Genomic DNA, 12307 nt, shown 5'->3' with positions numbered 1-12307 from the left:
CAGGAGCAGTTTTTCTCACTAGTGAGCCTTACCTCTTTTTTACTATTTTTTTTTTCCTCCCAGCAACCACGAAACTATCGCCAAAATGTGTTTTCCACATGTTCCATATTAGTCATGCTCTCTGTCTTACAAATCTGTTACCAGTGCCACTAGCTGATGCTATTAATTTACTTCCAACCGGCTCCAGAGCTCGGCAGCAAAATTCCAGGCAGCGTTCCTAAAAACCAGACCCGGCGGCTTGTTTGGATTTAAAACCGATGCCCCTTTCTTTCCCGGTGTATTTATACAGCACGTTCTATCCTTCTCTCAAGGTTTGGGCGAAGGAAAGAGAGGCCAGGCGGGGCGGTGGGATCAGGCAGGACCTCCTGGCGGTGGGTGCCCGGCCGCCGCAGAGGCGGGGTTTGACATCCCGTTAAATACTTCCCTTGAGCTCTGGTTTCCAACCGCTGGAGCACGGCTGGACCAAGGTGGCGGGAGTTTATCTCGGGCAAGGCAGCACAGGAATGTCGGCGGAGGAGGGAAAGCCGCCGCGAGAAGCACTATGTAAGTCGATTTTTTTCCCCTTCATTGTTTTCCTTGCGGCTTAAGCGAGGAGCCATGCAGGAAAAAAAGAAAACAAAAAAAGACAGCCAGCCAGCACAGATGGGGTTTCTTTTCTATATATTTTTTTCCTTCTGCTTATCTTAGACTCAGGTTTTACAGTTTTCCCAGTTCCAACCGTTGTGCCTGCGACTGAACAGAGGGGGGTCGGCGGGTTTCGGGAAGTAACAGTGATGAGAACGTGGAGCCAACAGCTCGTTCCTGTAGATGGCTACACACAATTTTCACTACTTTAAGTGGTGCCGGTGAGTTGAGGAGTCTAGTTCCTCCTCTGAGGCTGTTTTGAAGCGAAACTTGTAACCTGCGTGCGTTTCGTACGCTGTGTGGAGCCGACGTGTGGAGATAAGATGCCTGAAGGAATGGATTTCAAAGCCAGAGGGACGGTGGGGTCTTCTCACGCCATCTCTCCAGCAGATTATTTAGCTACACGAACCACCTAATCTAATCCATCTACCTGCTGCAGATCCACTCGGGGTTTTTCCCCCCGTGGAGCTGGACTGTGTAATTTTTCCACCGCACGGGGAAGATGCAAAAAATCCGTTTTCTATTGTTTGATAGTCGGCGTTGTGAGATGAGGCACAGTCTTTTCCTAGTACCACCCTATTCATCAGCGAAAGCAATGTCAACAAATCCCTCCTTAGAAGCTGGTTTGCCTTATAATTGATTCTAAAATATAATTGTGTACTCATACCCCCAAGCCACTAAAGGCATTGAAAGCTCGTAGCACAGTCTGTCTAGACAGCGAGTCTCAGAAAATCATAGAACCATAGAATGGCCTAAGCTGGAAGGGACCTTAGAGATCATTTTAATCCAGCCTCCCTGCCGCCAGGGACGCCGAAAAGTGCTGGGAGTTTAACTGAACTGACTGTAGGAGAGTTTTTTTAACTCACATCCTTCAGCTCCAGCTTTCAAATATGGTGCCAGGAGAGCGGGTGGATGGGCAGGAGTGTAACGGGAAGGTGTGATCACAAAGGCAACGGTGGGATCCCAGGGGTGCAGAAACAGCTCCAGGCTGTTTCCTGCAGATGTTCCTGTAGATCCAGATGTGCACGGAGGGTTAGGCCACGGCGCCAATGGCAGGACCAACAGCTCGAGCTGGTGGCTGGCAACCAGAGGTTGTTTTCTCAAAGCAACAACCCACCACTTTTGTTATTTCTTTCCTTTTCCTCGACTCAGGACGTCTGTGAGCGTGTTGAACCAACGCTGTCGGGTGCTCCTTTCTAGATTGTGACAAGACAGTGGGTGCTTTGCTAACAAACCTGCCTAATATCAGATCAAAACTTGACTATTTACTCCAAAAGCCATCATTACGTTGGTGAGACCTTCCATGCCCCCGCATGAGGCTGTTGGGAGGTGAGCCTGAGCTTTGGGAATTGTGTCTTTGAGTAACACTTGCAAAATGGTAAATTATCCTCGGCGTAGACCTCATAAACACTTTAGGTGAGCCCTAAAAATGATAAATGAACTGCCCCACAGGATACTTAAAGCCCATTTTAGGATAATTTGTGGCTTGCAGCTAACTAGGGATGCAGATGGGAGCTGGTGGCTGGGACTAGCCAAGCTGGGGTGGACACGTGCTCAATCCAAGCCCCAGCCCTGCCTTGGCTGGACCCGGATGCTCCAGAGACAGATGCTCCGTGTCCCACGGCGGGGCATCGCTGCGCCCAGCGGGGTCTTCCCTTCCCAGCCCCCTGTCAGCGGAAGCTTGGCCAAGTGCCCGGATTAATCCTGCAAATCATTTAACACCCCATTTTACCCATATCTGGAGAGAGACACGAATCGCAGGAAGGATTAAAGACAACTTTAAAGCGTATCCACTGAGTCTAAAGGAGCAAAAAGGTGCTCAGAGGGGATGTTTTTCCATCTCACCTCTGAATAAACCCCATTTTCTCAATAAATAATAGAAATGCTCAGTGGGGTTCGCTTTTCATATTCTTCCACAGTGACTGAATTGTCCCATCTGCCGCAGCGTTTCTGTACTGACCATTGGGTTGGAGGCATCGCTTTTGGGGCTGGAGATGGGGATTTTGGTGCCAGCAGCTTTGCAGGTTGTTGTTCTTCACTAGTTAAGTTGAGGGCAGAGGGGAGAACTTCCCAACCTCTTATTCTGGCTTATTACCAAGCCTGGAGTGAGCTGTTTCTCTGCTCCCTGCCTCAATTTCTCCAACTACAGAACAAGAATAACACCATCTGCAGAGTGCTCCCACAGTCTCTGTCTGGCGTGTGAAGACTTGGGGGTTTGGGTTCGCAGAGGACTTGTTTGATCTAGAAATAGCAGGGTTAGAAAATTCCATCTGCCTGCTCTTGAGAGCTCTCGACAGCAGAGGAATTTCACTGCATCTCAAGCCTCGGACCACGGTCCTACGTCCCAGGGCAGCACAAAGGCGAGGGCTGAGCAAACCAGCGCTTTTGGCTCTCGTCCTGAGAAGCAGCATGAGCAAAATCGTATTCCAGGAAGGCTCGACAGGGAGAACAGAGCAAGGCACGTCTTCCTTCTTGCTCCGGCGTTGGGTTGTGCCTACGGCTGATGGTTGGTCCCACCCTGCGCCTGGCACGGGTGATGGGCTCAAAGCCTGGCTTGTGCCATGGAAACCTCAGAGCCTAATTCTGTCTCAAAAAAAAACAACAGTGGGGCAAAGACAGGTTAAGAGCCTGTGTCTCGTGGCATCATTTCCCTCCCAGGTGTTTACATCCACCCAGCAGAGAAGGGTGGGTTTGGTGCCTGTACTCTTCCAACAGCTCCTTTCTTTTCCTCTGCATGACGGTGTAGGACCACAGGGGAGCAGCCTGTGCCAGGGCAGCTGCTGCTGAGCCATAAAGTGCTGGTGCTGTCGCCGAAAGCAGCAACTACAAAGGAAGAAGTCTCTAAACCAAAAGATAGTTTGGGAAGCTGACATTGGTTTATCAGCAAAGTTGGCTAAGTCTGGATGCTAGATGAAACTAGCATCCTGCATCAAAAAACTGCAACATTGATTTCCTAACCTATTGGTATAAACACGCCTAACTCGTCACTAATTCTACAGTTACTGGTTAGTGATAACGGTTACGTTAATCATTGGATCAGTATGTTAAAATTAGCTTTGCCTCTCACATAAATGAGCACACATGCTCCTTGCAGGTGTGAGTTTTTGCCACTCTGATTTGAGGTGGTCGTTGCCATCTCCCACTGCCACATTTAATTTTGGCCCACTTTCACCCTTTCCTAAACAATTTTTGAGGTTTTGGTGCTTTCTAATCTCCACAACAAGGAGTTTGACTAGAAAAGCCCCGTTTAGGTCTGGTTTCACACAACCCCAAGGACAAAGAGCTCGTTAAAACCTTCTAAAACACCGTCTACTTGCTATCTCCAGGTGCACAATATCTTATTATCTTTTCTGCTAACCAGCTGGAAAATTTCTTCATCCTCTCTTCCCATCCTTGAAGCAGTATTCTTTGACAGACTGATTTACCCCTCTCAAGGCAGTTAAAGTTATTCTGCCATGCTTACGGCCACGCTGCCATGTGCTACCTCGCTCTAACTCACTTGTGTCCAGGCTCATGTGCTTGGCTCCCACTTCTGCCACTGGCACATCCACTCTTTTGTTTTCTGGGTGCAGTGGCAGTCATCATTTCACGGGTGGGATCGGGCTTGCCGATGCCTAATTTGCTGCGTGCCATCAGATGTCTGCGTGCAAACGAGGTGGGCACGCTCCCGAAGGAGCCTGAGGGTGGTTCAGAGGAGGGATGCAGGGGAGCACAAAGGATGAGCCTGTTCTCTGCTGCCCTGGGGTAAAAGCCCCGCTGGTCTCTGCCACGATGCTCTTTGGCTCTGGGTGCTTTCCCTGTTGCTCTCATCTCCAGGTGTCTTTCAGAGCTGCTGCCACTCAAGCAGTAAAATTGCCTCCTGCCTCTGATGATGCCTGAGGTCACCCAAGTCGCTCAGGCTGAGGCCCCATTGCAAGTTAATCTAAACACAAAATGGTAATTACAAGCCTTTCCTCCGCAGCTGTCCAGGACTTCTAATAAATGCATGGTTTCCTCTGAAAGTTTTTCAAGGTTTATTTTTAAAATAGGCTGTATTTGATTAAACGTTTGGTTTGGTTTGGTTTGGTTTGTTTTTTCAAAAGGAACTTGAAAGGGCCATCGGCCTGTAAACATAAATATTCCCATTCTTTTGCTGATTCTTTGCATTTTTCTGGGTTTGCTAATGAAAGATGCTTCAAGGCTCTGTGAAGTGGGCAGCATCCTCTGCTCCCGCCTTCAGAGCAGGCACTTGAGCCCAAGAGCGAGAGATTATCACAAGTTAAGCACCTTTTTGTGCCTGAGTGGCTTCTTTTACAATCACCCAAGCCCTTCAGACACCTGAGCAACATCTTGAAATGGGCAACAAAGTGGGCAATAGCGAGTCTCGTAGGTGCTGTGGCTTGCAGGGTTATTAATCTGTGTTTATCAAGTACCACCAGCTGTCCCTGCCTCCAGTCAGCGCAGCACATGCCCACGCTGGCCACGGCTCTCACAGGGAGCCCCCTGCCGTGGTCCCTCGCAGGTCCTGGGGAGATGGGCTGCAGCGATGAAAGGTGTCTCTTTGGGTCAAATGACCTCACCTGCCACAGATGTGCCGACGTCACCATCGTCTTGCTGACTGCAGCCACGGGTGTTAACTTAAAACTGTGTTTTTTATTTCCCCCTTCTCCCTGCAGGTTATAACTGAGTAGCCCTTATGACCAACATGAGCTGGAGCTTTCTAACCCGCCTGCTAGAAGAGATTCACAATCACTCCACCTTCGTGGGGAAGGTCTGGCTCACTGTGCTCATCGTCTTCCGCATCGTCTTGACAGCGGTGGGCGGGGAGTCCATCTACTCCGATGAGCAGAGCAAGTTCACCTGTAACACCAAGCAGCCCGGCTGCGACAACGTCTGTTACGATGCCTTCGCGCCGCTGTCGCATGTCAGGTTCTGGGTCTTCCAGATCATCATGATATCTACCCCTTCGGTCATGTACCTGGGCTACGCCATCCACAGGATCGCCCGCTCGGCGGAGGAGGAGAAGAAGTTCAAGGGCTTCAAGAAGAAGAAGCAGTTTGCGTTGAACTGGCAGGCAGTGCGCAACATGGAGGACCCGATGGAGGCCGACGAAGAGGAGCCCATGATCTCTGACGACGCAGCAGAACACGAGAAAGCCAAAGCCAAGCCCAAGAGCAAAGAGCCGCAAAAGCACGACGGGAGGAGGCGCATCCAGCAAGAAGGACTGATGAAAATCTATGTCTTCCAGCTACTCACAAGAGCTTCCTTTGAAGTTTGCTTCCTGATAGGGCAGTATTTGCTCTACGGTTTTGAGGTAGAAGCCTATTACGTGTGCAACAGAGTCCCTTGCCCTCACACCGTGGACTGCTTTGTGTCCCGGCCGACAGAGAAGACCATCTTTCTTCTCGTGATGTACGTCGTGAGCTGCCTGTGCTTACTGCTGAATATGTGCGAGATGTTTCACCTGGGCTTTGGAACCATCCGAGACGCCATTCGCAGCCGGAAAATCAACAGCTTTAGGCAGCCTCCCTACAACTACGCCTACCCAAAGAACATCTCCTGCCCTCCTGAGTACAACCTGGTCGTGAAATCGGAAAAGTCCACCAAGATCCCCAATAGCCTGATGGCTCACGAGCAGAACTTGGCTAACGTCGCTCAGGAGCAGCAGTGCACCAGCCCGGACGAGAACCTCCCGGCAGATTTGTCGACCCTTCACAAACACTTGCGAGTGGCTCAGGAGCAGTTAGACATAGCATTTCAGAGCTACAGCAGCACCCAGGGCAACACGCAACCTTCTCGAACCAGCAGTCCGGCCTCGGGTGGCACGGTGGTAGAGCAGAACAGGGCCAACACCGCCCAGGAGAAACAAGGTGCTAAACCCAAAGCCTGCTTGGAGAAAGGGAGCTCAAGCAGTAAAGACGGAAAGACATCTGTATGGATATAGTTTTGTCTAAAAGAAGAGAGGGCAGGTTTTTATTTTGGTTTGTTTCTGTTTTCCGGTTTTGTCTTGCGTTCGTTTCACAGGGCACAGGCGCAATTTTTGTGTGGAAGAGACATAAGGAGTGCGGAGATATGAGTTTCAGACCAGTGCTGTCTTCCAGCACGTTAACAAAAGACACTTCGTCCCTGTTTCCAACGCGTTCAGCAGTTGGGAACCTCCAGTGAGCAACAGCAAAGCCCCTGCATCTCCCACCCCTTCAGTCACCACCAGAGCCTCCAACAGAGACTGGACACTGCGTTGTGATGGGACGTGGAGCTGCTGGTGGCTCAGGAAAGAAGTCAGACCAGCAGCGAGCAGCTCCCCTCCTGCATGGCGAGTGCTGTTGGTCAGGCAGTGTTTCGTTACTAGATATCCGTAATCAAAATTAATTCCTGATCCCTTGATGAGAAAACGACTGAAATATTGCACGGATCTTCTGATGTCCTGCCAGCCGGATGTCCTAGCAGGCATCACGAGATGCAAAGTCATCGCTCGACGCTGCGAGCCACCGCCCGGCACCCACATCGCGTTATGGGGTAGAAACAGGACAACTGCCTCACACAGGGAGACTTAAATTTAAACACAGCGTGGAAGGTTTTCATCTTTTATTCCTCTGTGTTGAAGCGAAAAGCACACACGATCGGACGTTACGCAGCGGGAGGGAGCAGTGTCGTTGTGTCATAGCGGTGCCTGTGTAGAGCTTGCGAGAGATGCGGAGGGAATCGTTGCAGTTACGGCGTTTTTAATAACAAACTGCTGCTTCACATCGTCAGAAAGTGCCTTTATGCAACCAGGAAAACAAAATCATTAAGGGTTTAGGCTTCCTTATTTGCTGAATATTAGTCGAAGTTGGAAGATCAGTGCCGGCAAATTTGTTTTTCTGTTGAATCAAACCCGTATAAATAGTGGCAGGTGGCAGATCTATGCATAGTGTGTCTATGGTGTACGTGTGTGTACGTGTACGTATATATACAGACACATATGAACATGTATGTGTGAATATAGACCTAGAGAGATATATATAAATGTAATATCAACCCTCTGATAATTTTACAGCCTTCCACCTCCTCCTGGGAAAACTCATCTGGTCCAGGACTATGATTGATCTCATCCTGGAGCAATTTTTGGGCTTCCAGCTTCCAGCCTCGCCTGGGGAACTGGCAGGTTTCACACACTTGCTTGGGGGGCCTTAGCAGAAGGTTTGGCTTCAGTGGGGACAGGATCAGGACAGTAGCAGGAAGTTTTCCACTAGTTTATGGGGAGCTTTCTGAGCTTGGCTTGGTTTTAGGGTGGTCTCAGAGCCAGTCTGATCCCTGAAGATGTTCTCAAGATGCCTGTGGCTTGGCCGATGCCCTTGCAACCTCCCAAGAGCCTGGTGGTTGATTCACCACCGTGGAGAACCCAAACAGACAGAGCCTTCAAGATCAAACTTAATGCAAAAGACATAAATCCTGATCAAACACGGCACCGTCCCTGTGCTGAGCTGTTCCCTCCAGGCCATGCCAGCCACCCAAAGTCACAGGCTGGTACCTGTGCCAGCATTTCTTAACCATTGGGTCTAGTGACTTCTTGCAGGGCATCTTTCTCATGTCCTTGCGGTCGGTCCCTGACAGCCTTGGGGATGTCTGTTCCCCGGGTGGCGGAGCCTTTTGGCCAGTCTTGGGAACAGGCAGAGAACTTGGGTATGGCCTTCAGCTCCTGGGGACTTTGACTGAGTTGTTCTGTGCCATCAGAGAACAATGCTGGCAGCAAAAAAGTAGGTTTAAAAAGGAAGCAAAGAAACATCCTGTGAGGTATCCATCTGCAAATACTCACTATGGCTTTGCATAACAGTCTGGGGAACACTTTCAGGCTTGGGGCTGGCCCTGCTGAAGGCATCAGTGAAATGCCTGCAGTGCTGCCTTCTCTCACTGCTCGAGATCTGCCCCCTGGAAATGGACAACCACGACCGGGGGAGGATCAGCACATCCTCCCCCAGCAGCAGTCAGGTGTGACACGTCTGTCGCGTCGGGGAACGGCCTTCCTGCTGTGACTTTTGCAAGAAAGGCTCAGGAATTTCACACCACGGTGGTGAGGAGACAAACATATCCAACTCAGCTCTTTATCCTTGTCCCACACACAGGAATATGTTCTCCTCCTGGGCTGGGGCTGTGTCGGCAGGGCAGGAGAGGCCGGTTGCTGATGGTGCTGCTGTCCTGAAGATAAATATGTGGAGGTTCACAGACCTGGGGCTGCTGAGGAGGAGAAGAGAGTTGCTGCTGGGTGGAAATTTGCTGTCCAGAGCACAACAAGCTTGTCCTCACATCGATGCGACTTCTCTCTTATAGCCAGCCCTGGTCCCATAGGAAACAGTGTGTATTTAAAGTCATGATCTCAAGGGAAGGACGGCAATTCTGAGGAGAGCCATGGTTAGACGCTGCCTGAGTTCTTCTGATTCCTTTGAGATGAGCGGAGATATCAGAACCCCAGATAAATTCGTCCTTCCCACGCAATGCTGGAAAGCGCTGTCCTGTGCGGGAGTCCCGATTGTGGATTTCTCCTGCCCGTACCAGCAACACCTCCCTCAGTCCTAGACATGGCCTGAGCATTTCCCAGTGAGTCAGATCCGCCCCTTGGCTCCTGCTGACCTGCAAATTCACCAGTGAGTCACCAAATGCAGAGATGGGAATGTGCCTCCTCTGCTCTTGCTTCAGAAAACCACCCTGGCCTCACCACGGGGAGAAGGGGGGCAGGGTGAGGTGGATTTTAACCCAGAATCTGATCACAGGGAGCTGTCTGAATCATTAAAACCATTTGGTACAGCAGGGCTACACCCCCTTCCCCAACAATATAGCTGGTCAGTGCCCGACGGGAGAAGATCCCTGGGCTCCGTGGCTGCAGGTTCAGAGACGCTCAGAGCATCAGGGCTGGAGACGACCACGGATCTTCTCCTCAACTTGCCACTAATATGAACCTTCCTCCCTGCAACCTCTGGCGTCTCCTCTGCTCAGCAGCCACGGAGAACATCTCATGCCTTTAACGGCTGCAGAAGCTTTTGGGTATTTGATGACTGTTTTCATCCTCAAATCTGCTTTAAGCTAAACAACTCCAGTCTCACCCATCTTTTTTCTAAGGGCTGCTTTTCTTGCATGGTCTTTGAAGCACCACCAGCCAGTCCATATCTTCCCAGTGGTGCAGCAGCGCCGGTCCTCAGGCCACCTTCCCACTCTGCTCTTCTTCCTGAGCCCATCTGCCACCCTGGTCCTTCCCCAAACCCCATCTTCTTTAGGCACGGGGATTACTCCTCTGTTTAGATGCCTGCTGGCGCAGTCAGGATCTTCCTGCCTTCCTTCAACCCGCCTTTTTGTTTTCACACCACAACCCCTGCGAAGGTCTGGAACAACCTGCAGCAGATTTGCAGCCTCCTCCTGGCTGGTGTCACCCTCACATTTAATACGCACACACTGTTTTCCATAGTGAGTGTCAATAATTGCAATATCGATGAGTACTAGAGCTAGGGCAGACTCTTGGGTGATCGATACAACCTCCTCGTCGGGCAGGGAGACAGGGTAACCGCTCTCTCAGCCGTCCTTCCAGCCAGCTCCACTCATCTATCAGGCTTGAAATACTTCCTCTATAAAATACTTTGGCAATGGGAGCCGATATTTTTTTTCCCATGTTTTCCAAGCCTTTTGGCAGGGGCAGAAGCGCTAGGGGACATCCCCATCAGGATGGCTCCGGTGTCGTGGGCTGCCTGGGAGAGACGCAAAGTTACCTGCAAGGTTTCCCAGCTAGACTGGAAGATGCCGCTGACTCCTCTGACCCTGGGGCGGAGGCTCCCCAGTTCTCCCAGATCCCGCCTGAGCTGCACACAGGAGCCAGCATGAGTCAGGCAGCCCTAGAAATATAAAGGATTATTATTATTATTATGATTATGTGTACTGAGTTGCTCACTTCCCCCTTTCCTCCTCCACTCTTTGGTCTCTAAAGCCTTTAGGACATTGTGGCTTTCCATTGAGCCTCTGCCACAAAGGCAACCGACAGGCATTGCTGTCTCTGCAGGAACGACTCCTTTCAGGGCAGGAGTGAAAAATCCCCTCTTTATCATGTCAGCTTGGGAAGGAAAAGGCTAGAGAGGCAAAATAAGCACAACCACAAGAAAAAAAACTCATCCCAACCATCATAACCTAAACCAGCATCTCCAGGAATTTCTATTAGATGACAGGCAGCATCAGCCAGGGAAGAAATGCCAGTAATATAACAAATGCTTTGCTTTTGGGGATTTTGGGTTGTTTTTTTTTTTGTAGGTTAGTTTGTTCACACACGAGACGGGTTTAGCTTTGTAGCTGAAGTAATTGTAAACATTGAGTCTCTTGCTAAATTTGGTCGGATAAAGTGCCCACACTTATATTTCTATTCTTACCATTCAGGGCCAGGAATGTCCCATGTAAAAGCCAGACTACCTTCTTGCTTGCATTGCATTCCACTGGGAAATACTTGAACTTAACTCAAGGCCATAACCAGTCTGTGCTGTTATGAAGTTTCTAGGATTGGTTTTTGTTTTGTTTTGGGTTGGTTTTGGCTTCTTCTTTCTTTTTTTTTGTTTTGTCGTTCAGTTTTTTATGCACTAACTGTGTTTGTACTAGAAATTTTCTGAGTGTGAGGTTGAATCTGTAAGTACTTTTCAATGTAAATGTGACATGTGGACTGTAGTTAGAACACTAAAAATTGGTCAAAAAGAGAAAGATACATCAGTCCAACTCTTCAACCAGCTATTCCACCTCCGTTACTAATAAAACAGAATAAAACTTACATTTTGTTACAGTATGCAAAGCGTGTGATGTTTCTGTGAGAAGGGCACTGGGAGTTGACGACAAGACAATCTTCTCAATCTATTTTGCCTGTTTTAGCCATGCAGGAGCTTTATTTTCCCAGATATGGCTATAAATCACAGCAAAATATTTTTGCCTTAAGAAGCAGTTGACCTTCTAGTTGTTTGGGATGTGTTGTCTCTCTGATGAATCACTGCCTACAATTCCTTCAGGCACGGAGCTGAAACTGCTCGGGAAAGCCTGTACTTTCTAAAGCAAGAAAACTTCGACAAATCTGGGAGAAACTGATGATTCAAGCCGAGGAAATGACGAGAAAGCCCTTGTGAGAAAGCCTGCTTTTCCAAATGACCTCGATCTTTGCTCCTCCCCTTAAATAACCGGCATGTTCACTTACAACCCCCATCCAAATAGTCTTTAGGAAACAAATTCTGGACAGAAACATGTTTGTTTGATTGTTTTCTGTTTCTCTGGCAGTTGTGACATCTTTACGTCTTCTTTGGCATGAGCAGGACCAGCTCCCCCCGAGGGAGAATTCTCTAAAAAGTCCACAAGGGAGGTCAACAGTCAGAAGCAAAGAGCCAGAAGCACTTTAGCCTCGTAGCTCACATCCTTTGCAGCACAACATAAAACACCCGGAAAGAAAGGAAAACTTCGCTAAATAACAAGGTGTCCTTCAAACCAGCAAGATCTGAGGAATCAAGTGAACTTATCTTTGCTGTTGGCTTCTGCGTTGCCACCGGACTCAGCCACAGAAGCACCCATGGGTGGCTGCCCTTAGCTGGACGTGGGTGCTAGCCACAGCCACGGCAGAAATGAATCCCATAGCAAGTCTTCCTCACCAGCAGCCTTCATCCCTCCCTGTCAGGCTCATTTAGATGTTTCGAGGTGTGGCTGGAGAGCTGCCTGGCGGAAA

The 12307-nt window shown here is 49.5% G+C and overlaps 1 protein-coding gene across 1 annotated transcript; it reads left to right on the top strand.

Annotated features, from left to right (window-relative positions):
• The first annotated feature begins 5285 nt into the window (after positions 1–5285).
• Positions 5286–6547, top strand: LOC104275655 (gap junction gamma-1 protein-like). The gene has a single exon (XM_009871671.1). It carries the CDS (start codon positions 5300–5302, stop codon positions 6545–6547), a length of 1248 nt encoding a protein of 415 aa, XP_009869973.1. The 5' UTR covers positions 5286–5299.
• The last annotated feature ends 5760 nt before the right edge of the window (positions 6548–12307 follow it).

This window comes from Apaloderma vittatum, unplaced genomic scaffold (genome assembly GCF_000703405.1).
Source record: "Apaloderma vittatum isolate BGI_N311 unplaced genomic scaffold, ASM70340v1 scaffold5636, whole genome shotgun sequence".
Classification (NCBI taxonomy): Eukaryota; Metazoa; Chordata; class Aves; order Trogoniformes; family Trogonidae; genus Apaloderma; species Apaloderma vittatum.
This window is presented reverse-complemented; position numbering and strand designations above follow the sequence as displayed.